The 26,608-nt window shown below is 36.9% G+C and overlaps 1 protein-coding gene and 1 long non-coding RNA gene across 6 annotated transcripts in view; both read left to right on the top strand.

Annotated features, from left to right (window-relative positions):
- Positions 1-7,301, top strand: part of SBF2 (SET binding factor 2) — a 240,596-nt gene extending 233,295 nt beyond the window's left edge. For all 5 annotated transcript variants that reach the window (XM_085224144.1, XM_085224147.1, XM_085224148.1 and 2 more), the window contains 4 exons: positions 526-719; positions 2,072-2,159; positions 4,329-4,460; positions 4,752-7,301. In XM_085224144.1, coding sequence (XP_085080270.1) covers positions 526-719; positions 2,072-2,159; positions 4,329-4,460; positions 4,752-4,850 — 513 coding nt within the window. In that variant the 3' untranslated portion in view covers positions 4,851-7,301. The remainder of the gene's footprint in view (positions 1-525; positions 720-2,071; positions 2,160-4,328; positions 4,461-4,751) is intronic.
- Positions 7,302-22,469: 15,168 nt separating this feature from the next.
- The window catches only part of LOC116217589 (uncharacterized), a 45,262-nt gene continuing 41,123 nt past the window's right edge, over positions 22,470-26,608 (top strand). The window contains exon 1 of the long non-coding RNA XR_014883370.1: positions 22,470-22,742. This is a non-coding gene — a long non-coding RNA (uncharacterized LOC116217589). The remainder of the gene's footprint in view (positions 22,743-26,608) is intronic.

Raw genomic sequence — 26,608 nt, forward strand, 5'->3', positions numbered from 1 at the left:
AGGGTAAGGTTGATTTATCATATAAGCACTGGTAAAATTAAAGCTGAAAAATCATTATGTCAGTGTTCACAGATGTGTACAAAGCTGATGGTTGAAATTGTGAAGTTACACCAGAATTCAAACCCATGAGATGCTCTCTTTATTGAGGAGTGCATTTCCGTTAAAATTGCACTTCTATATTCTCTTCAGATTCCTCTTGCACACAGCAGCATTAATGAGAGCAATGAATATAGACTGGATTCTGATTAATTGAGACTAAAAGCATGTAAAAATAAATTATTAACAGATCTTTAGTAATAGATCAGCAGTAGTTCTTCACTATTCATATTTTTAATGCAAATTATTAACTATATAAACTACCAGGAAGAGTTGTGGTTCGTGTTTATTACAAAAAGAAAGTTATATTTTGGTTTTCTACTGTAATACATTTATAATGTTTTATTTCATCAAACAATCAGACTTCTCAGTTCTAAATTTGTCTAGATTTAGTTTAAAATTGTTTTTCTTTTATTTTCTTCTTTTTAGCTTCAGAGACATCCTTCTGGCTCCTCAGGGATGATGTCAGCTAATCTGCATTCCTATCAAAAGAGATCTTTGTTGGAAATGCCTGACAATGGGCTGGGTGAGGAACAGAGTGCAAGCTTATCTCCCTCCAATGGAGTAGATAGGAGAGCAACTACACTATACAATCATTTCACATCAAAGAATGATGAAAATAGGTAAACCAAACAGTCAGAAAGTATTTATGAACCTTGTATAAGAATGGTACAAGCCTTAGGAAAAAAATGTATCTTTTGTATACATAGATCTTTCAGTCTTTCCCTTTATAGAACAGGAAGGTTTTGGTTATGGTTGTCCAACCTTTTGGCTTGCCTGGGCTGCACTGAGTGAAGTTGTCTTGAGCCACATATACATAGGTTGCTCTGAAAGTAATGCTTTATATTTATATTTATATTTATTTTCCATGGAAACTAAAACGGATACAAAGAATACAATAACACTGGGCAAATTCTCAGGTACAAAACACTATTTTTCAACATAGGCACCACCATTAGCTGTTCATTTTTGCCAGCAATGAACAAGAGCCTGCATGCTGCGCTTATAAAATTTGCACTAGTAGAGGTGATGCAATATTGCTGACTGAAATGCACCACCACCACCTGACTGTGCTCACATCCAGGTTTCCAGAAACAGCAAGTGTTGATGAATGTCAGTGGGTGCAGTTTTTTCCCCATGGAGGAATTCAGTTACACCCCTTTGCTTCATGCTCATTTCCATGTCAGATGCCATTTTGTCTGCCGCCATCTCTCACAGCAACAACAAGGGAACATTGGTGGGAAGGTTCAGCCCCTACTGTCATACCACCAACATCTGCCTCTGATGCTGTGGGCCATCATAATAAAACAGGAGACATTTTAATATTTTTCTTGAAAGCTTAAAAAGTGAACAACAGAGACATATAAAGCTTGTGGGACATTTGACCCTGTTTTTGTAAAACTAATGCATCAGTCTGGTTTCTTGGCAGTAGTTGCAATTTGCAGTGAAGTCACAAGAGTTTCATCAGAGATTTTTGATGAAATTTTACTCTTCATATATTTCATGCTTAACAATTTCTCACAAATTTACATTCTACTAAAAAGCAATTACATGAATAAGGCATGGTTGTGAAGCAAGGGATATTTTTCTCTGGTAGGATAGGGCTTATGTCTTTCTATGAGACTTTTATCACATTTTTGAATTGAATATCTGATTGCAACTCTATGTTTCATTTGAAAAGTTGCAGGTAATGTATTTATATCAACTGAAAATGGTGCCAGGCTGCATGTAGTCCTCGAGCCACAGGTTGGACATGCCTGGACTGTAGCTGCATATTGAATGGGTCTAAAGTACTCAAATAGTGTTTATCACTGTATCAGTCACCAATACCTAAACTAGGCTGTTGTTTAAAAATTATTTGTTTCACTACAGTAAAAGAAATGCTTAAATATTTTTTTAGTCATTTTGGGTTTTATATATAATCACTATTCACATTACCGAATCATGTGTTTTTTGTATTTTCTGCATCTTCCAGATCTTTTGAAGGTACGCTATACAAAAGAGGAGCTTTGCTGAAAGGCTGGAAGCCCCGCTGGTTTGTGCTGGATGTGACCAAACACCAGGTAAAAACTTTTCAATACTGGATTTTTTTTATGACAAGTTTGCTGCATTTTTATTTATTGATTTAGTTTAATTTTACAAATAATTAGCAATAATAATTATTTTCAGAAGCAGTGTGTATGTTACATTGTTACAGACTGTGTGTATACTGTGTGACTGATAAAACATTCTGAATGGACAGTTTGAGGAGGTAGCAATTTTTAAAGCATTTTTAACTCTACAAGGTCATTAAGCAAATAAGTGTTGAGTATAATCAGGCATTCTAGTATGACCCCTTTAGTTTCCAGAAGAACCAAGATCTGTTTTAAATAGCTGGAAACTTAGAAGGTAATTTCTTGATTGCAATCCTGGGATTCTGAGAGATAATATGGTAACTGATAGCAAGTTTCAATCTGGTGTTCTTGTTAAAACTGGAGTAGGTACTTAATGCTCCCAAAGCATTTATTTTAAAACCTTTTTGCTCCTCAAAGCAATGCTTTGTCATGAGCATTTTTCTTTACATGAAATAACATTATATTCCCTGAAAAAATATCATCTGAATTGTTTTTGTGGAAAAGTCCATTTATCTCACTTGGCATTTGTGGTGCTTTTCTGTAATCTGTATTTGAGACAGCTAAAATGAGTGAAACCTTGGAAGTATTTTCAAATCTGAAGAATAGGAACAGCTATCTTTCTGAGATCAGTTAGAATTTTTTAAATTAAAGTGAGTTAGAATTTCACCCCCAAATTTTCCCTCTAAAGTCTTCAAATGCCAAGTTCCTGATGAACTGTAATGTTACGTGTATATATAGGAGTAGTTTAGATTATTCACAGTGAGGTAAGTTTAATAGCAAAATAATTCATAAATATTCTGAAAAATCATTGTACATCAAGAAGCACTAAAAATAGGGTATCTGTTGGCCAAAACATTTTACCTGATTTACAGAATTTGACAGAGGAAATTTGTGATCTTGCGTGCTTAAAACAGTATTGAATGATCAAGAAGTAATCTTTACTGAGCAAAATGTTCCACACAGCCACACAGTGTAGGTTGTTCAGATAACCTCTGAGACTTGTGTTTGCTTTGTTAGAAAATATATTAATGCATTGTAATTGACACACTTTAAAAAATATGTAATACAAGACAGTCATTTTTAAGCCACTAACTGACTAATTGGATTGTGCTATGTGGTAATATACTAGCAAATATGCTAATTGTAATTGTTCATCCTGAAACAGAGGAGAAAAGTCTCATTCTGCAGAAGAAAAAAAAAAAAAGACTTTTAAATTTTTTATAAACCAAATATTCTCCTGAATATCACAGATGTAAGAGTGTATGCAGTCTGAAGCAGATACAAGTAGATCATAGTTTGAATTCTGTTGCTGTGAGGGTTTGCTTTACTATTATGCATCTGTTTATGGGTTGTTGTATGTTTTTTTTTAAATGAACTCTAGATTTTATCTTCCGGAACGATCTGCATATCAAAAATCAGTTTACAGTGATTTGCATTCATATTAAAGTATCTTTGCTAAGTGAAAAAAGCAAGTTTTGTTCAACCACTAAATATTGGAAAATTGGAGTTCTCTGTGTTTATAATTATCTAAAATCATTCTTAATTTTTTGCTGATCACTTTACATTCTTGAAATACAGAAAATGAATATTTTCTTAACTCTGGTATATTTTCTTAACTCTGGTGGAGCAATGTTCTTCTGTTAGTTTCATTGAAATTAACAGAGAAGAGATTGCTTCTGGGCAGAGGATTTGTGAAGGATAAGAGCAGAATCTAGACTTCAGGAGTCAGCATTCCTTATCAGTTTTTCTGACAGAAACAGTGTTTAACTGTTAGAAGCTCCTCTGCTCTGAGACTCTCAAGACTACACGTTCTCTCAGTTCAGTGATCTGCACAGGAGTGGATGGTGGAGACATTGCTATTAGCCAGAGATATCAAATAGAGGTCTGGTCTGTAAAAGGCTCTCAACAGTCCCACTATCTTGTATATACCAGACCAATGGCTGTGTCTTAGCAATTGCCCATGTCTGATGGCTTCAGGTGTTAATAGCATTTTTTCTTCCTACCTTCACTCCCCAAACCCCCAAGTTATATCCAGGAAAGGATAATAAAGGTAATAAAAATGAAAGGTCTGTCTGAATAGTGTATTTGGATTTAACTTTTCTCTCTCATGTGGTCTAGTTACGATACTATGACTCTGGTGAAGATACAAGCTGTAAGGGTCACATAGACCTTGCAGAAGTAGAAACAGTGATTCCTGCTTCTCCAACTATTGGAGCCCCAAAACATGCAAGTGAAAAAGCATTTTTTGATGTAAGTATATCTGGTTTTTATTTGATGTTTACCTGAAACTTTCCTTGATTAACCTACTACTTTCATTCCGTCTGGAAGGCGAGAGCTTGAATGGAGCTGCCATGCCAACCCAACACAAAAAGTTTTTATGCAGCCAGCTAGTCATGATTCTCAACAGCAGAACTTAAAACAAACAAACAAAAAAAACCCATACATTCAGACTCAATTAGTAGATTACAGCTGAAAGTAAAATTTACAAGTTTCTTTTTCTATTTTGTGTTGACTTTTCATGTTCTTATTTTTCTTTTGCAGTTGAAGACAAACAAACGTGTGTATAATTTTTGTGCCCAAGATGCACAGAGTGCTCAACAATGGATGGACAGAATCCAGAGCTGCATTTCAGATGCTTAGAAAGGAATAACATTCCATGATCAAGATATGTTTAAAGCAACTCTTTTTGTAAGATGTGTTCTGAAATGTTGCTGACAACCAGTCTTCCTTACATTTCAGCTATAGACATTGATAATATGCTGAAGTTTCTTTTCTGTTTAATAATTATAACCACTGTAACCATTTTTTTTTCCTGCAGGGAGGACTTTGAAAAATAATAATTCATTTATCCTGAATTTCCACTTTCTTCAGTACAATTCCTAGCTAGAAAAGTGAGCCATATTTGCACTATTTTCTAATCCTGATTTTCTCATTTCAGAGTTGCTCTGATAAGGAAAGCTGTCCAAAGTAGCTTGTAGAAATCTCTACAGCAGAAAGTCTATTTTCTCCTTATTTATATTTTTAAACAGAAATCCTTATTTCCAAGGTAGTCATTGATAAGAGGAAACATGTCTACAATTCCTAAAAAGAAAGAAAGAAACAAAGCTTGTTAGTCCAGTAACATATATATCAGATTGTTGATATTTAAACTGTTGATATTTTTTTAAGACCAAAAAATGAAATTGCCAGGTAACAGATTTTCAATTGTCTTCTCAGCATGCAGGCCAGTCTTTAATCTCGTGCTCTACAGAATGCTTCAGCAATGTTGTTATGGAATTTCAAGTTCTAGGGATTATCTGAAGATCATAGCACTTTCTTTTTAGATTCTGTTTGCTATTATGATGGGATATGTGAAAGAAATCTGGCTGACACTATCATAGAGATACAGGAAAAAGACAAACTAGGAATTTGGTAGAAGGAAGATCTCTTAAGTGTGAGTTGTATATGTTAATTTATATGCTGTTCTGCTCACTGTAAAATAAAAAATAACAAACGTGATGATAATGCACTAAACAGTGGAGCAAGCACTTGCACTGAAATCTTTAAAATGCTCACATTTTGAATGACAGGTAAGTTATTTATAGCAGAACAATACTAGCTAGTTAACATTTACAGTTATTAAATATGTAAATAATCTGGTTTGATGTGTTGTGATTTGATACTTTTTAAACATTTTTGCACATAAATTGGAAGACTGTTTATAGATTTTTACATTTGATAAAATTGTGTTTGTTCAACTTAAAATCTTGGGAGAAATGTGTTTAATAACCCCAAATTATTAAAAGTTTTACAGTCTACAAATAGTGATGACATTGAGTAGAATCTGTAGGTAACTAAGCCATTGTTTTTATTTTGATATGTTAATATGTTAAATAGCACACTAATATTACAAAAAATGTATATATGATTCAGTATTTTCTCATTTTTTTTCCAGACATTCTGCTTATAATTTAATGTCAGCCTAATCAAACTGACTATACTTATACAATTTTTCAGTTATTAATTTTTTGTTTGTTTTTTATAACTAATGTATTTTGTCAGAAAGGAATATAAACTTCACTTCGCATACACAATAGGAAATGCAGCTGTTTTTAATGCATTTACAATTTCAAAACAAGGAAAATGAAGGATTTTTCTAGCATTTTTCAATTGACAAATTTCCACCTGTGACAATGGTGTTTGCACATTTGTATGTTTCTTTGTATATGAAGTACTTTTATATGTACTTTGTAAAATACTGATCCTGCTATTAGGTTATATGAAAATTTACATATCACTTCTTATTTTGTAACTAGTTCATTTTAACTCTTGTATGTTCTGTGATATAATCATCTTGTAATAAATACACTTCTTAAGTAAAACCCTTCCTTTTACTGTAAAAAGAGAAATCAGCAAGACCCACATGTTGAAATATTTCCACAGGCACAAGACAAATCCTTATTTACTCTGTATTAAGAATTGTATGGTCTTTTGTATACTTGTACATATTCTTACACAAGAGTTGCACTTCAGCATCCTTAACTCAAACACTTGCCAACAGTAACATTAAAGACTAAAGAAATCAGAATTTAAAGCAAGATTTTCATTCTAACAAGTCTCAATGTATGGCCTTTATGAAAAGACTAAATATGTAACATTTGTACTAAGTTGTTGAATAATTATGTTAAATATTAGGAAAAAAAAGGGAAAAAAAGATTTTTCCTATATGCTCTCACAACATAAATCAGCCACGTACTTTCACCATGAAACATATCTCGCTCATTTATGTCACCTTATTCATAAGCAATCTAGTATGAAATAATTAAAATACAAGAAATGATAAGATCTTATTGGAGAATAGGCATCTAAATTGAATTCCTGAGTGTAGTGTGGGTTAGCAGAGTTAAAATGGAAAGGGAATGTGTGATGGAGGTAGGGGACTTGTGACAATTCTTAAATGCTGTGGTGCTTAGAGTTTGCATATTGAGCTTGGCATGAATGCTAATGTTGCCTTAAATGTTGATCTCAATTTTTAGTGTCTGTATTGATGGAAAATGGACTTGAGCAACTTAACTTAAAAATATCCAAATAAAAGCTGAAATGAGATATCAATATTTGTGTTGTTTATGTAAAGAATATACAAATGAATGCTAGGCCTACATAGGTTCTTGGTGTGAAGACACAGAATTGTAGTGTACCTTAGGGTCTCTTCTATACAAAACAAAGATTCAAATGGAAACTCAGAAGAAATGTGTAGAAGTTACAGTAGCATAAGCTGCAAGGTTTTTGAACCTGTTTGAGTTGTGGCAGCAAGAGTAGGGAAAGAGGAGCAGAGAATTAGTTTGGGAAAAACTCCATGTGAAAAGGGATCCATCTTCTTCATACTCTATGAAAAAGAAACCCTTCAAGGAGTTCGGGGTGAGGTAAGTATGTGCTTCCTCTATTTCATATAATTTCCATATTGTGCATTATAAATTGAAAAGAGAGATAATTAGCAGGGGCTCTTTACTTAAGGGAAGATGGATTTCTTAGCTTTGTTTGTGTTGAGAAACAAACTGCTCTTATTAGGTGATGGGATAAACTGAATTTAAGTTTAGAAGAGTTTTACAGGCATAGTATATTAGAAATTTCTCCTTATCTAACACTTAAGCATTTTGTATTCCATATTTTGTACGGAACTTCAGAATTATTGTATTAAATAATACAGCTCAGAACATGCCACATGTGTGGGTCACTGGTTTCGTAACAATACACAAACAGCTAGCAGACCTAGGACCAAATGTTCAAAATTTTGTATCACATCCCACACACATTATTTGTATCTGATACTTTGCAAACTGCAGACATAACAAAAATGTAGTGATTTTTTCCAAATACTGTAATTTTGTTTTTTCATCCTGTAATATTCTTGGAGTATGCTTAAGTAGCTCCACCACATTTCTCATTTTTCATATCTGTGATCATCCAAATATTTTGTCTGTTCATGATTATCCTGTGGTTGCTTTGGGGAGTCAAAAAACTGAAATGAGTCCACCAGTTCCCCAGTTATGCTAAAGTTCATGCTGAGTATCACTGTCACATCTACTTTTAGAGTTTTTGTCTGTATTAGTTTAATTTCTTGCCAAATTTTGGCTACTGTGTAAGCATGCTCATTTAGGAAATTTTATCTTTGTGTTTTTTTTCATGTGTATCAATTTTTTCTTAATTGTATGTCAAATAGAGATGCTCCAGGTTCAATGTCATTTACTCTCTTTGCTTACTCTTCCATCTAGACTCTTAAAGGAATGAATTGCTGATACAAAGATTGCTGAGAGGAATTGTTTTTGTTTTCTCTTGCATAATACAAAATGTCCAAGGTCTAATTTAACCTATTGTTATTTTTCTGCTTTAGTCCTTTCTGGTTTAAGCTGGTAAGAATTATCACCCAGAGGAACTCTTCAATTCTGTGTCTTTAATCCACTACTCTTTAAGATTGTCTATATGTGCAAATGCGTGTAGTGAACTGTCTACCATCTTTATCCACAATCACACTCCAGTAATTAAAAGTCAGATATTAAGATACCTTTTAAGGGTAAGATTCCCTTCTTACCACTGACAGTTATTGAAATTTCTCCTTTGTCATATTTTGTAATCAACTGTAAAATAACACAGCTTTTAGTAAGCCAAGAGTATCATAATGATCGCCTGAGTCATTCCTGAGAAGATGAAGAGTCTTTCTTGAACTGAGATACTTGATTTCGTATGTGGGTTCTATGTGCTACTTGTAGAAAATTCTCAAAACCCAAACTTGGAACAGAAGGTAAAAGCTGTATTTTAAAGACAGTCTGTCTAACGTTTATATGTTTATACCTTCATATCTATGCAACTTTACAAACCAGAAGATGCACTAGTGGCAGCTGAATTAAAATTACAGATCACTAGTCGTATCTACCCACAGTACTGTCCTATTTATCTCTTTTCTGGTGCTCTGATCTGATTGACCTCTGCTTCTATAAAATATTGCTTATTGTCAACATCCAGCATGAAACTAATGCTCAATTTCAAGTTGCACCATGTGGTTCATGATTCTTATACTTTTCAGATCTTGCATGTTCTTGAATAGGAAATATTGCTTGGCTGTGGCAAATTTAAAGTTATGGTTTCCATTCCATGCTTTTTAATGGATGTTTTGCTTAGATGTCTTCTAGAGAATTCTTAACCTATGGTTTTGTCTACAAAGTGGGTAATAAATAGATGGAAATAGCTAGGATAAAAATAACATTATATTTCCTGGAAAGAGATATAAACATAGCTGTTTTTTTACATGCTAAATGGTACTTGATATTTTGTCTTCATTGTTGTTTATCGAATGTCTCTCACTGTTAAAGTCAGTAAGGATTCTTGTATTTCAGTTCCCCTAAACCTACCACCAAATAAGACCTCCAAACCTTGTAGTGTTCCTTTGCATTAAATATCTCCATTTATTGTCCAGAATTGATGCTTCATAATGGGCAGGTGGGATTATTTCGAGTTTAATACCAGGAAGTGTTTTGTGCAAGTGCTTTCCCAATAAGGACAAATGCTCAGGTATCTCAAAAAATGAGCAGTATGCTGACAGCACTGTGTTCTTTGCCAGGTAACAGTGGCTGCAGGTCATAATTAATAGTGCTGGTGAGTTCAAAATTATATTTACAAACAAGACCTTCAGTAAGTTCAAAATTGTAACTACATAAGTTTGTGGGTATGTATATGAATTAAGTTTAATATAGTAGATAATAGTATAGGTAAAATCACTATGTTTAAATGCTTATAGGTTCAGGTTCTGTGTATATTGGATTTTTTTTTGTGCCACCACAGTGGTTAGAGCTTTTCTATTTGTGCTGTACTGTCACTGGCAAACATGTTAGCTGAATGAAATGCTTACACTAACATTTTATTTGTACAAAAAATACACAGTAAAAACATTAAAGTCTTTGTAGTATTTCATGAAGGCAAATGATTTAAAACTGGAATTTTGAAGAAAATGTTGGAGAGTTAGCAACCCAGTTACCACTGAGTACTGATGAAGTCAGACAGAGCGTTTCGTCTGAGATGCCTGTAAAATATTACTCTTTATGATATCCTTTTAAAATTTTCAGGAATGGCTTTTATTTAGAATATGTGTCCTTTTGGTAGTGCCCCCGAAATAGTCTCGTTAGCTCGTGTAACTGCTTTTAAATTTAATGAGATTAAGTTCAGAAATCTCTTATGCTTTCCCTACTTGTTCCCAAAACAACATGTTTCATTCTTTAGAACTGCTTTCTAGAAAAAAAAAGTTAAAATTATACTCAAGATTTTCTTGGCTTCTTCCACCTTAGGCTCTTGACTCAAAGGAAAGTGCTTACAGACAGTCTTCTCAGGTATGAACATTTAGCAATACGTGAAATCTGGAAAATATCCCATCAAGTGATAATGAAGCAAAGCCAGGAACAAATTGAGGAGTTAGTTATGGTATGTAAAATCATGTCATTGATCACTGTATGCATCATTTATGTTAACAGTGTCAAGACAGGCTGAAGGTTAGATTACAATCTCTAAAAAGTCCAAAATGTTGCTACAGCAGACAACTGTTTTTGACCCTAAAATATCTGAGATTTGTATCCTCTTCTTCCTATATGTCTTCTTCCAAAATTTTGTCTAATGACACAAATTTCTGTAGAGAAATCACTTTTTTTGCCAGTCATTTCAATTGTTAAATCATGCATCTGATCAAATAGCAATAATTGGGATAGCCTCGGAGTAAAAAAACAAACTTAGCTATGACACTGAATTATTTTTTTAATTCAAAGAATACTGCACGCAGAGTTCTATTGTGTTGTGTGAGTAGGTTTTTTTTTTTTTTTGATGTAAGGAAAGCATTTCTTATTTGATGATGGCATCCCAAGAAAGCTCGATAATTTATTTATAATGAGTACATGCAATCTAAATAGAGAGGGATCCTTCAGTTTATCTTGGGATTCCAGTCCACTGTTCCCTTTTAATCTTCTCTGTTAACTATCAGTCTGAGTTGCATGAAAGTGTAATGAGGCCTACAGTGGCACTTGAAATTACAAATAACTGTATTTCTGCTTTGATTAGTCCATATTGGAAGTCAGGATTTTAGATAAACCTTTGTATATATTTTCTTTTCATCCAAGTCAGAATGAACAGAGATTATGAAGGCTATAGAGATCAAAACATAGAAAGGCACAGGAGCAAACTCAGCCCTGGCTGGTATTCAGCACCTAATGCTACCTACAAGAAGCTGATGCCATTGTAAAACAGATCAGAATAGTGCATATAAGCAGCCTGGCACTGGCTTGTCTATTGGATAATCAAAGAGGAAAACGGGAGGTGACAGAGGAGTGTAAGAAAGCTCATGCTGCAAATAAGTAATGCAGGTATGCGGGCTGTGGAACTGGGTCCCACAAACTTACATCTCAATATGTAGTAAAGGAAGTCTCCCAACCTTCTTTACCTGAGCAGTTTCGTTATCTGTTCTCCAAAAATCTTTCTTTATGCTTGTCTCAGTCTCTTTTTGGTGTTTTTGACCTTTGCTTGTCTGATCATGTCTAAATTTAGATAAGGAATTTTTGAGAAGCAGAGACTGGTGTTAACTTTTTCCCTAGAGGTGTCTAGAGTACTTCCAGGTGCTGTGATATAGTGCAAGCCAGAAGGGAAACAGTCTTTGTTTAATAAAGACCCTGAAACTAATGGTTAATTCAAGTCATACACCTATTTTGGAGGGTAATTAAACAGTGTTGGCAATTGAGATTAGTCTGCCATAATGGATAAGGGGCCACTTAAAAAACTGGGATCTGAGCCTAGATTTCAGACACTCAAAGCATTTGACATGAGATTATCACTTTTTGGAACTAGATGAGCAACACCGAAGGAGGTTAACATGAAGCCAACAAGAAGTATGCTGAACTCAGGTCATAGAAAATACCATTGCTAATACTACTATAAGTGTATTTCCAGTAGAACATCACAGCTTTATTTATCAAAAACAGACAGCCAAATTATTATCAGCTGCTGGAGATGTGTGCAAAGGATGCACTGTCAAGTCTCTGCTTTGGTTTCCAAATTTGGACATTATTTCTGTGATGTAACATATTTTTCTATTATATGTATGTACTCAATTGTTAAATAGTTAATAATACAAGAATTTATACTTATAGTAGGATATGGATGACTTTGGTTTAGTGGTTAATTAATTTCTTTATTTGCTGCACAACCCAAAATAATCTGGCTGCAAATTTTCTTACACTTCCCTTCAGCTTAGTGATCATGAACTATACTGTCAGTGGCAGAATAGAAGGAGAAAAAGGCCAGTTTGTTGATCAAAAATTGCTAGTACATTGCTGTGTAGGGTAATTACTGCTAATATTGTTTTAAATTATAACTAATACTGTTATTTTTTGTAACAATGTGTGAATTCATAGTCATCTATTTGAAACTGTGTGGCACACCTAAAATTAAATATTTGATGCATATATTTGTTTTTCAAGCTTGAAATCATGCAGCTATTATCTGTTTCTGTTTTACCCACATAGCAAAGAAGCAAAAGCTAGAAGTGATATGCCAGCAAAAGTAGGCCCATATATCACTCACCAGTGCTACAGGTACTATAATTAAGCAACCTTGGTAGATAGTATAGACACTTAATTTTCTTTAGTTTGCTAATAAATTGTCTAAGCATACTGTAACTTTTGTTGCATTAAATAAAGCTGTTTGATTTAAAGATTCAAGCAGTGTTAATGCACTAGACATTGTACGAAGAAATAATCTATAGCCCTTGAAAAAGATGACAGTTAAAACACCATGCAGCTTTTCTTGCAAAATCAGAAGTCTGGTTTGCAAAGCTTGAAGGAAAAGGGGATAAGAAAGAAACTTGTAGTCCCTTTTAAATGGATAGTAGTTGCAAAAGGAGATGTCTTTACCAAACAAACCCTCATATTTACTGACATCTGAATTAATCGCTGCTGGGTTAAAAAAAGATGAATGTTAGTAATACATTTTTTCTTAGGAATTCTGAATTTCTAAATGAAATACAAATTTCAGGTTTCTGTGGCAGGAAAGGTACAAATAAACACACGCAAAATAAAAAATGCTAAAAGTAGATGCTAAATCTGTTAGTCCTTGCATTAGCATTAACACCAAGTTAGCATTTAGGGAGGAGAGAAGGGACAGAAGAGTGAGGTAGTCTAGAGCCAGTAAGACAGCAGTCAGGAAAAAGGAAAAAAATGGAAGAGGCTTCTTTGTGTAAAATACTTGGGAAGTGCTCACGTTTTGCTTGATGTTGCTCAACCTAGCAGAGAACTTAGAAGAATTTAAGGCTAAAAGTCTCAATCCCAGCACAGACAAAGATGGCAGACTATTTTTATCTAGGTTTGAGTTGCATGTTTGAGTTATGCTACAGGAGCGTGGAAGCCCTTTCTTCTGAGGGAAAAGACAGGACAACCAAAGTGATGGAAAACTTGTTTCTTTTACATTTATTTTACTACATAAGTAGATGTTATTTGAATTAATGCTTTGTTTTTCTGAAAGAGAAAAAAAAAAGATTGTAATGAGGACAGCAGATACTAAAGCCCTTGCCAGAAACAGATTCTGAATGGATAAAATTGCACTAGAGGAGTTGCTCTGGGGTTCTGGCCCAGAACAACTGTAAACGTGCAACACAATACAAATGAGTAAATGTAAATGGTTAACCAGCATGAAGGTGTCTGCAGCTGTAAACGGCTCTCAGCTGAGGATAGAGACTGACTGCTAGCTATGTCTGGTAGAAGTACAGGGAAACTGTTCACCTCCACAAAAATTGGGAGAAGCCTTAAGCAGAGCAAACATGGTAAAAAAAGAAAGGTTAAAAAGAAACATGCCTAATAAATTCTGTAATACATTCCTTACACCAAGTGGGGTTTTCTCCTACTTGTTCTGGGTCTCCTCACAGAAAAAAAGTGAGCTTCAGCCCAGGTATATCTCATGGACAGCCCAGCTGGGGCAGCAGGCATTTTATGAGTGACACCTGTGCCAGTAGCTGGGGTGGGGCTGATTTAAACAAAGAAGGGACTGTAGCATTGGCTGTATAAGTAGCACCTGTGTAGTAACTGGGACTGTTTCAGACAGAGAAGGGCCTGTAGCAGCGGCTATGTCTGGCTTTGTGTTTATTCCTGGCTTAGTACCTATAAGGTGGTAAACTCTGGAAAGAGCAGTCTTTAGTACATGTAAAAGAGTCAAGGCTTGTTGGATGAGGCTGCATTTACATGCAGCAGAGCTCGTCTGAACACTGAGGAAGAAGAGAACAGGAGTTGCTGTGTTACCAGCATGCGGCATCCAACAATCTACGTGTGATTTTAGCTGCGGAGGTTCTTAGAGATAAGTAGGGGCACTAAAGAGTTTGAAGAGCAGTGCTGTTTACGATGTAGTTCCTAGAATTATTGTTCTCTGTTAACTGCTAGAACATGAAGATTTTCTTGCACTGTAATAGCTCAGTATGCAGCTATTAGTATGCAGTGGTCTTTAAATGTGTTATTTTACGAATATGGTATTGGTTTGCTTTTGAGGGTTATGTTCTCTTGTGAATGATTGGTCTGCAAGCTGTTTTGGGAAGATGTTCCAAGATCTTGTGTGTATCAAAGGACCTACTAACTTAAATGAAGGAGTTCCTTGGTGATATATTTATTTGTGTGCTATTTGTCATGTCACCTCCTGCATAAAAGTAATACGTGGCTTGAGATTCAACTGCTGTGATCCAGGTAACTAACTCTTCCCTGCGAAAGGAGGTTTATATGTGCTGTTCAAGTTGTTGCTCTAAAACCAGCCACATAACTTAGTGTTTAAGGTTCACTGCACCACTATCAGTACAACTTACACAAAGCTGTTAAGTTTACAGATTCTGCATTCTGCTTAGGCTGTATCTCTTATCAACTTTAAGATAAATTCATAGTAGTCTTCTCTCTAAGTTGTAACAAATGGAGCTTTGCAAAATCCTACCAAAATCTATTATATGCTGTAGAAATAGAATTGAGCCAAAAAGTGCCTGCAGCTGTTTACTAGGTCATTACACATTTTGGATCCACATGTACCTCTGTGTGAAATAAGCTCTTCAGGATAAACAAATAAAAAACACACATATAAGAAAATAAGTACAACGAGCCCACCTTCAGCATCTAATTTCTACATTGTGATAGAATTTTTTCTGCATGCAGTCCCAATTCCCCAAAGGATTTAGTGTAAATCAGGAATACCTCTCAGTGTAGTCATGTCAATAGAGTTATTCTACTAAAAAATAAAATACCTAAACTGTGCATAAGCTGAAGGTATTGAAGCTATGTCAAATAAAAGAAACTTTGGACGTTATGTTCATGTGGTGGAGAATATTTTAGTGTTGTAATTGCTTTAAAAACAAGTGTAAGTAATTGTTGCATGAGGTACTGAAGTCAGACTGTTCACAGATGCAGATGTTTTACCTGCCAATCAAGGATTCCTGATTAATCTTGCATTACAGTGTACTAACAACTACTGTTAGGTTTTCAGCTTTTTCATATTGTTGACCATGTCTTATGTTCGTGCTTCTGCCATCTTGGAAAAGGTTTTTTCAAACTATCAACAAAGAACCTCCTGTGCTCAGAAGAAGGGATAAGGTATTCCTCTCTATCTGATCTTGAGAGTAGCATACCTATATGCTTTGCATTTAATGCATTACTTACGTCACTGACATGTATGATGTGCCATGAAGGGAAAACAGTTGGATTTGCAAGTGGCAATTTCTTCTTATTCTATGGAATTATGATTTCACAAAAGAAATTATGAGACAGTGTTTGTTGCAAGTAGTAATCAAGATATGTATTGCGCAGGAATTACTTGCAAATTCAGTTAGTTTAATATAGCTGTTATGTAATGCAGTGACTGCAGAAACTAGTTTGTGTATCGTATTTGGTGCCTTTTGGTTGTCTGTAAGATGAGCATCAAGTTCTTACAATAAGGTACTCTGCCAAGTAAACTGCCAAAGGAGTGACCCTAAGATCTTGCTCAAGTGGTTTATGTGTATTTTGTTAAGTGGAACCTCAGTCATTGAATCTGTTGAGTTGGAAGGGACCCTTTTAAAGATCATCTTGTCCAACTCTCCTGCAGTGAACAGTGACACAGCTTGATCAAGTGCCCAGAGCCTGGTCCAGCCTGACCTCGAATGTCTCCAAGGACAGGACATCCACCACTGCTCTGTGCAGTCTGTTCCAGTGCTTTGCCACCCTTCTTGTAAGAAACTTTTCCTTATATCCAGTCCAAATCTCCCCTCTTCTAGTTTGAAGCTGTTTCCTTTGTCCTGTCAGAAAAGACCCTGCTAAAGAGCCTGTCCCCTTCCTTCTTATAGACCCCCTTTACATACTGGAAAACTGCTATCAGCTCTCCTCGGAGCCTTCTCTTCTGCAGGCTAAACAGCCATTGCTCTCTCAGCCTTTCCTCTTAGAGGAGGTGTTCTATCCCTTGGATCACTTCTGTGGCCCTCCTCTGGATGCTCTCTAATGGGTCCATGTCTTTCCTGTACTGAGGTCTCCATGTCTGAATGCAGTACTCCAGGTGAGATCTCACCAATGCAGAGCAGAGGGGCAAGGTCACCTCCCTCAACCTGCTGGCCATGCTTCTTTTGATGCAGCCCAGGATACAGTTGGCTTTCTGGACTGTGAAGGCACGCTGCTGGCTCATGTCCAGCTTGTCATTTACCAGTACCCCCCAAACCCTTTTCAGCAGGACTATGCTCCAACGTTATGACTCCCAGCTTGCACTGATGGTGAGAGTTGCCACAACCCTGGTGTAAGACCTTGCACATGGACTTATTGAACCTTATGAGGTTCACTTGGGCCCACCACTCAAGACTGTGTAGGTCTCTCTCTGAATGACATCCCATCCCTCAGGCATGTTGGCTGATTATCCCAGCTCACTTCCCTTTCTTCCATATGCTTTAGCATAGCTTTCAGGAGGATCTGCTTGTCATCTTCCCCAGAACAATGACCAATCCTTCAGCTCTTACTTAAAACAAATGAGTAAAGTCAAAAAGATAACTTATAATGCAGTCTCCAGATTTTCTTTCCCTAATTATCTCTGGAATTATTTGTAAGTAAAATATGATGATCAGAGGGCTGGAGCACCTCTCCTATGAAGAACAGTTGAGGGAACTGGGCTTGTTTAGCTTGGAGAAGAGAAAGCTCCAGGGAGACCTCATTGTGGCCTTCCAGTACTTGAAGGGAGCGTATAAACAGGAGGAGGAACGGCTGTTTACATGGGTTGATAGTGATAGGACAAGGGGGAATAGCTTTAAACTGAGACAGGGGAGATTAGGTTAGATATTAGGAGGAAGTTTTTCCAGAGGGTGGTGATGCACTGGAACAGGTTGTCCAGAGGGGTTGTGGATGCCCCATCCCTGTAGGCATTCAAGGCCAGGCTGGAGAGTGCTCTGGGCAGCCTGGTCTGGTGGTTGGCAGTCATGCCCACAGCAGGTGTGTTCAAACAAGATATCTTTATAGACATCTTTAAGATCTTTTTCAACCCAGGCCATTTTGTGATTCATTCTGTGTTCCTAGAATGTCAGGTGAGTTTTTGATATTGTGAGGTATATAAATTTTACTACTTTATATGATGACTGACTGCCCCTGGGATAGCTGGTGACAGCAACCATGGGAACCTCCTTGAGACTCAAGATTGGTAAGCAAATGGTGCAAGTCAACAAGGATGAGAGGGATGCTAACTTTTTCTTATAAACTCTCATTCTTCATTAAATCTTGCCATAGTGTCTTAGTGTTGCTCTTAGAGTTTCTGAACTTTTTAAGATGTTACAGGTCTAGAAGCAGAAAATGGAGGTTGGCCTAGCACTGGCACATAGGATAGGAACTTGTTCCTGAAGTGACGTTCAGTACAAAACAGTTCTTTTGTTCTGATGCAAGCTCTTAGAATGAGCATAGTTACTTTATTGCCAAAGAGAAACTTAAGCAGGTATGTGTTTGCTCTCCTGAAGTCCCATGCTGTGAGGTATCCACCTGAAAAAGTGATGCAACTTGGAAATATTCCCTTGCATCATGATCTAATGCAGGGCTAATCTTGATAATCTGTCCAGTAGTTACAGACTAGCTTAATAGTTTGAATCCAAGAAATTCTTTAAAAGCACAGAGAAATTCAGATCTGGCATCCTGGTTCAAATCAAACTCTAGTGAAGTCATGTGATGTAATTTAACACTGCTTTATGGTGAAGAAATGTACTATTCCAAATATTTCACAAAGCTAGTTATTGTTTATGTAAGTTTGAGAGCTATGTAATGTGACATATGTCCTGTTATAGCTTGGTTGTTAACGTGGCTGGCCAGCTACATTTTTACTATTGAAATGAGATATGTAATACTTTAAAGCCCAGTTTTGCCAATATCTCTTAGACCTTTTGGATAGAGATTTTTCATATGGTTTAAATTCACACACTGCTTTGTACTGGACTTGAGTTTGTATTGGTCAGTCCTAAAGTCCTTAATTCTTCTAGTCTATCCTTACAATGTGTCACAGAGAGAAAATTGCTATGTTGGGACACCACAAAAATGCTTCAGTGTCTTTGGCATTTGTGCTTTGCATGTCAGAAACATTTATTTAATTTACATTCTTCTCCTTTTGAATATCCATTCTTTAGACTGTAGAAACAGTAGCTCTTCATCCTTTTAACTCTGGCTTTGATAAAGTTAAAACCACTGCCTCTGAAGGATTTAAGGCTCTCTTTGTTTGAAATAGTTTTCCCTTTTTTGTGAACAAATCTCATTCTTATACATGGAAAAAAGGCATTTTTGTTAAAGTTTTTATAGCAAGCATCCACTAGTTGTAAGCAACTTCATGGGTTGGTTTTTGTTTGTTTTTCCCCATCTATGGAACTCTGCTGACATGTACAGCAAAAAGGACCTTCTACTTGATATGAGCCTTAATAGGTAACAGCCAAGTTGTTCCTGTGCTGTGTTAAAGCAATGAGCTTTTCCATGCACTTTGCAGATGACAATAAAGTTCCATGATATGTTGTCATTAGCTTCTGTGGGACTTTCTCTTTTACTTCTTTGCCTCCCAGAAAAAAATCTATATACCCTTTCACATACTGCAAATTTAAGGAAAAAAAAAAAGTTGCTTTATTTGCACTAGAAGAAATAAACCTGTTTTAGATATTTCCTTCATTTTTCCAAAGATACCAATTCAAAGGCATCAAGACACAGCTTCATGGTTTAAAAAAAAAAAAAAAATCCATTCAGGCATGACCAAATAATACATGTTGGTGTTAGACTTCTGACATTTTTAGACAAAGTCCTTTAGAAACTTTTGCAAAATATTCAAACACAATATAATTTCCGTGCTAGCAAGTGAACACTGCATACTCTTTGATAAAAACTATCATAATTCCTAATGATAATAGTAATTGGGCTTTATGGGGGTCCAAAACAATTCCTATTTAACTTGTTCAAGTTCCCAAATATCTTTTTCAAATGACAGCCATTTGTTTTTCTGCCAAACTTTGAAGTAGCTGCAAGATTGGATTTCAGAATGCCAATGCCATTTTAGAATATACATCAGATTCGTATGGAGTGCTGGGTGCAGGGCAGTGAGCAACTACAAGAACCCAGTTTGTTTTCAAAGGACTTCTCCACGTTCATATGGTTCGGGACATACCTGAGGTTGTGTTTCGTTAGCCTAAAATGAGTTGAGTTCCACTGGTGCTGAATAATAATGCTGATCTAACCTTGGCTAGATTATTTTGCTCCCCTGAAAAACTTGAGTCTATCCCTCACATCTGAAGATTACATGTGCCGTTATATAGGATATGTATATTCTTCAGCAGTGCCTTGTGACACAGTTCACTTCTTTGGGAGCAGACCATTTGCAGCTAAATCAGTTTCTTGTTTTCAATTTGTTCAGGAACTATCATTATAAATTCTTCAATGTGAAAATAATCATTGGCTTTTACAGTGTTCTAACCTTGTTATCTTTTTGCCACTTTCAGCATCTTCATTTAGTGAATAGTGTTGCTTGTTGGGATATGTTAGTAGACTAAGTTTTCTCATTCTTCAGTGGTTACCCTGTTTATGACAATCTTAGTATCTGCAGCCCAGCTTCTCCATTCTCTGAGCAGTCAACACTTACTATGCTCAGAAGCAGAAAGGACAGTACAACAACCATTCTTCTTACTTTCTACATCTGATAAGACAGCCTTTTAAAATCCAGTTACTTGGATTTTGGTCACGTTTTCATTTGGCCTTGCATAGTTCTTTGGTATGATAGTGGAAGAGCACAAGCAAAATCTTAGGATGTATCATTGTTCTTCAAATCTATCCTTATTTTAGAAAATGATTCCAGAGTCTTCTCCAAAATAAAGGAGTTTGTTGCTGTATAATGTTTCAGTGCTTGCTACCAAACCCATCTTTAGCATTCCTAGCTAGATGTGCCTCCTCAACTGTCACTGACTTTGAAGACTACTAAAGAACTGGAGAAAAAGATGTAAAATTAATCACGTTGGTGCAGTACTACCCAGGCATCAGAGAGAAAGCTCTGTGAAGTCTTCAGATAGAGTCTTTGTCACTTTTGATTAGTGTACAGTTCCATCCTGATCTCTGAAGCCATTTGTGCTCCTGTTCTCACCTAGAGTGTTCATTTGGGGGCTCACTTGTATAGATACAGAAAAAGACTGCTGTCGTGAGAAGATACCTGCTTTATGCAGTGTACCTTTCAAGATGAGCAGTTTCAATTTGTGTGCTCAGTCTTGTGAATTAGAACATGAGAATCGTGAGCTATGTTGAGAAGTGCAGAGACATCCTCAGGGAAACAGTATATAGCTGAAGAGCTCTGTTTTTTTTTGCTTAGGAGATACTAATAATCACTCTGCAGTGTAGATACGTTGAATGGCTAAAGGTGTTTTCTTAATATTAGAAAGTTGCTGGGAAGTTACTCAGCTGGGAAAACTCTAAAAAATAAAATGTCAATGGAGGGAAGCATTTCATTCCTTCCTCACGAGATGCTTCAAGAGGCAGTGTGATATGTGTGTGAGGGAATGGGGCACCTAACATTCTGTAAATTTCAACAGCGTAACTGTAAGTCACTGTTACATTTTCTGGAATAAGGGAATGCTGAACTCTGCTGCATTTTGTTATACATCTTAAATGCAGAGCAGACTTTAATTTGTAGGGCAGAAACTTAATTAGCTGCCCCCAAATTTTCTTTCAGAAAGTGCTGAGTGGTTCACATGATGATTTTCAAAAACATCCTGTACTGCAACCTGAAATACAACTCGGGTATCAAGCTAACTTTTAGTTTTATTCCAGTATCTTTCCTCAAGGATCAACCTCAGATAGCATTATGTGTGTTATCAAACAAAAATGCCTTGAGCATACCAGCACTGGGAAGTGTGTGCTCTTCTGCTCTGCTTTATTTATAGTTTGATAATGAATTTGGAGTTGTGTTTAACTCTGTACATAACCGCAGTTGTGTGAATAGAGGGAAATGCAAATGTTTTTGTGGAATGCAGCAGCATGTTCTTCACTTGTTAAATCAGTTAATTATGGTAGACATATTTACTGCTGATCTGAACTGAGGTCACTAAGACCTGGCACTGTCAGGGTAGTTTTTGATTAGGTTACTACAAAATGATTTATATAGGTGGAAGCCAAACTTATTTTTGTTCTGAGTCTTAGGGCTCTTGATGCATTATGATTAGTATCTTGAGAGCAGACCTCTCAGTGTATCCAAAGTATTTAATTTTAAATCTCTGTCCTTGTATAATTCAAACTAGCTTGATATATGAAAATTTCTGTTATAATTTTTTTTGTTTGCTTAAGGGAGATTACAACTGCATATACCTGATTCCATTCAAGTTAATTGTAACAATCATTAGAAATGTTTCTCAGCTGGATCCAAGGTTTTTCAAATTTTGGGAATGTTCCTAAGCACATCTGGAACTTCAAGGGGAAGGAACTGTGAAGTTTGAATTCAGACTCAAGTATTTGGAAAGAGCAAAGTTGTAAGCTGTATAATAAATATCACTGTGAGAGAGACAGATCTAGTTGTAGCCTCTTGAAGTTCACTGTGAGTGGCCACAGTTGTTTTTCCTGCATTAATGTACATATTCCACAAATCATCCTGAGTCAAAAAAACTGACAGTGTCCTTTCAGGAAAGGAAGCTTGTGGTACAAAAGGAGCTGCAGTGTGCCCTTGCAGCTCAGAAGGTAAACGGTATCCTGGGCTCCATCAAAAGAGGGGTGGCCAGCAGGAACAGGGAGGTGATTGTCCCTCTGCTCTGCTCTTGTGAGGCCCCATCTGGAGTACTGTGTCCAGGTCTGGAGCCCCAAGTACAAGAAAGACAGGGAGCTGTTGGAGAGGGTCCAGAGAAGAGCCACAAAGATGATCAGGGGACTGGAGCACCTCCCCTACAAAGACAGGCTGAGGGAGCTGGGCTTGTTCAGCCTGGAGAAAAGAAGGCTGCGGGGTGACCTCATTGCAGCCTTTCAGTACCTAAAGGGTCCCTACAAAGGAGGGGAATCAACTCTTTGAAAGGTAGGTAACAGCAGGACAAGGGGAAATGGTTTTAAGTTGAGGGAGTGAAGATTTAGGTTAGATGTCAGGAGGAAGTTCTTTAGAGAGAGAGTGGTGAGGTGCTGGAACAGACTGCCCAGAGAGGTTGTGGATGCCCCATCCCTGGAGGTGTTCAAGGCCAGATTGGATGGGGCCCTGGGCAGCCTGGTCTGGTATTAAATGGAGAGGTTGGTGGCCCGGCATGTAGCAGGGGGGTTGGAGATTCATGATCCTTGAGGTTCCTTCCAACCCTGGCCATTCTGTGATATCCTTTAATGCCTAAGAGTGTTATGGCACATGACTTGCATCCTTTCTGCAGTAAAAGCTCAAGTTACAGTGAGCAGAAAGCACAGTCTGGCTGTGGCTTTGGTGAGGGAGCTGACCTTGTCATTACACAGTGGTCTGCCTAAATGAGCCTAAGCCTTGTATTCTGGGGGTGGCATTTTTCTTTATTTATTTGTTCTTTGTTCAACCCTATGTTTTATGTGTTGGCTGCAGATCGGTCATTGCTCAGCCAGCAGCTGTACTACCCAGTTTGAAGAGTCACTAAACTGAACTGAAATGTTAGTCTGTTCATCCCTAGGCTTCCAGGGATTTCCAGCAGTAAATCTGGAAAATACATCTAATCCCACTGAAGCATTCTTCAGGTTTTTTGACATGAAGGATCGTGTGGTGATTTGTGTGCAGCAGTGGAGTCTCTGGGACACAAACCAATGATTAGGAGCTGTGTGATTTGGGGGGAAAGGGAAGAGTTTCTTTGCTATTTCTGGGTTAGAGAATGAAGGCAGTAAAATTTTAATGAACTGACTAGAGGAAACAGACCCAAAATCGAAAAATCATGCTGAATATCAATTTTCTGTTGGTGGTAGAAATTGTTAAATTTATACACCTGCTGTAGAAGTGCTTCTTTTTTTTTTTTTTTTTTTTTTTTTTCAGATGTTGGCTTATTTCCAGTGATGAATATAAGCCTCTAGGCAATAATAGAAAAAAAAAAAAAAAAAAAAGAAACAAAATTGCGAGCATCTATGATGATTTATTTCCTTTTCATCCACACTGAAAGCAAATGTTTTGATTTGCTACAAGTTTACTTCTCTTGTTTTTCTTAGCATTTTTCTTAATATTATGTTTAGATCTTAATGCAAAGTATGCTATAAATTTAGATGTATTGCTTTTCTTATAGCAGTATAATCCAAACATAAAGTTGAAATTGAAGATAGCTACTGAGATGCAACTAATTAATGATTACTAATTTTATTTCCAGATACCTAGTGCCTCCTGAAAGGCAGAAAAGCAAAATGTCATTGTAATCTTGTTTTTGTTGTGGTGGAAATGGTGGTTTCTAACAGAAAGGTTTATGAGGGCAGAATGAAGGTGGGGGAAAGAGAGAGAATGAGTGAAATACTAGTTATTTCTTAAAATGGAATGAAATGGTATCTTCTAATATCATACCATACTTTTCCATCTGTAGACATGCTACACAACTGAATCTTCAGGGGACTCAAGATCTTGTCAAATAAACCAGAGGGATTTGAGAAATTTGATCTGATGTCGTGATTCCTTGTGAACTTGGGCTCTGGCAGAGCTGGTGCAAGAAAACTAGGAAGCCGCTGTGCAGAAGCAAATATGGATATTCCTTGCTAGGCTTTTCATTTAGTTATTTTCAAGTGTTCTGAAAATGTTGCATCCAGTATGTGGTGGAAACTAGGGAAAATCCAAAGTGGTTCATGTGGTTGTATGTTTTATATACTGGAATAAGTACGTTAACTGTTGGGTGCTTCTCTTTGGAAAAGTGCCTGATTGATGTTCTTTCTGATCTGTCCACTGTACAAGCTTTCACAGTTGGTGATGTGAACAAGTGCAGATCTGAAATGAGCAGGGTGACTCTTTTTTCTTCTGTGCTGGTGGGAAAGGGTGGCTGGCTCTGGCTGTGTGCACCAGTTCCTGTCTGCTGGCTTTGGGAAGAAGCCAGCCTCTCCTTGGCCTCCTCATTTTCAGCTCTAGGAGGGGATTGCAGAGGCAAATTGCATCAGGACTTACCTTTACTTTCAAGGACAAGTTGAACAATTCTCTCTGTTTAGATCCACCCGAAGTAGCTCAAATTTATTTAAATGAATAGCACATCTGACTCTGCTGTTTGCTGTCCGAAAAGCTGGATCCTATTTTCCATGGCCTCACTCTTCCCTTCCACCCCCGCTCTCTCTTCCTTCTCCCCAGAGGAGGAGAGCGCTGCCATACGGCATAGCAATCCTCAACGCTGGAAGTGGCCAGTTCAGGACAACTGGAAAGGAATGTGAGCCATTACTGGAATTCTAATCTCAGACTCTTCTAGAAAAGAGCTTAACAGCTTTTTGCTTGTCCTCTTGGGTCTGATGTTTGACAGGAAATGAGTTTGAAGGGTTCAGGAGCAGGTCACAGAACTCGTCTTGCTGCCAGCTGCTCTGCCGACCTTAACAGTGTGTTTGCAGAAATCCGATACACTTGCTTATTATTAAAGCCTTTTCTCCGAGAAAACTTATTTCCAAAGCCAGGTCCTAGTAGACGTATTGCTAGCATATTACATCTTTGCCTCTCTTGAATTCTTCTCCACTGACACTTGTTATGACCTAAGACTCTAGCCATGTGAAAAATGCTGTTTTGTAATTCAAGGCAGAGTGAGCAATTGTATTTGCAGGCATGTTTATGTTTGTTCTTTTGCAGCACTTATTTTGTTTGTTCTTCATATGCCCATCTGTGGGATCTCAAAGAAACCCAGATGCTTTCCTGATCTTGCATAATTAACGTTAGACCTCATTAAATACCTCAGATCTGGTCTCAGTAATGTAATTTTAATCAATGGGCTTTTTCCTGCATAGCAGCTGAGAAGTATATTCCCAAGCAAACTTAAAAATGAAGTCGTCTCCATACTTTCTTGGAATCCTACTGACAAGCAAGTGTTGTTCAGTGTAGAACAAAGTTCAGATAGGCCATGGAGACTAATGGCATGTCCCTTTTTCTTCATCTTGTCTTCATAAGCTGGTTGTTGCTGTTGTTCTTGTTTTTTAAATCAAAAGTGTCAGAGTGTGGCTGATCAAATCAGGACAATGTGGAAACCCAGTAACAGAGCTATACTGGCAGGAATATTGCAACTAATACTGAAAAGCTATAGCAGAAGTACACTTGATCACATGCTTTGGGAGTGCTGCATCTTCTCAAAAGGACTGTTAGTAGCTTTGTGTGTTGCATTTGGAAGGACTTGTCCAGAAAGGGATCCTTGTACAGGCCCTCTGTTTCAGCTCAGGGAGCTGGGTTTTCCCCCTCTCTTGCCTTCAGTCCAAGAAATGTTGGTATTACTGCAAAAATAATTGAGAAGAAGAAATGAGTATACCACAAAATATGCAACTAACAGATCTTACACTGCTGCCATTTTAGCATCTCTGCCTTTTTATTTCGCTCTGAACTTGTCACTTCAGCTCATCTGCAGCTTCTGCTGCTTTAATGTGTTAATCAGTTTGTACTTCAATTGATTGTCTCGTGTCTGCTGTCTCTCCAGTGTGTCCTGGAACAATACATGTGCAAATATGCTGACAAAAAACAGTGGAATATAGAAATGTATCATTATTTTGACTTTTTTTGTTTAACTACTGAAAAGCGTTCCACAAATCATGAGAAGTAACTGGAATGAGCTTGCAAGCTCGAAAGAGCTGTCACTCCTGGATAACAGCTGCTTCAGCACTAATCATTTGTCCTTCCTGCCCCAGTTTGAAAGTGGCTAAGTAAGCAAGTTTGCTGTAATATGCCAAGTTGAATAGTAACCCTTTGATTCAGCAGAAAGATTACCAGATTTCATAGCACTGAGTGAAAATGGGATG

This window comes from Meleagris gallopavo, chromosome 5, assembly GCF_905368555.1.
Source record: "Meleagris gallopavo chromosome 5, MGAL_WU_HG_1.1, whole genome shotgun sequence".
Classification (NCBI taxonomy): Eukaryota; Metazoa; Chordata; class Aves; order Galliformes; family Phasianidae; genus Meleagris; species Meleagris gallopavo.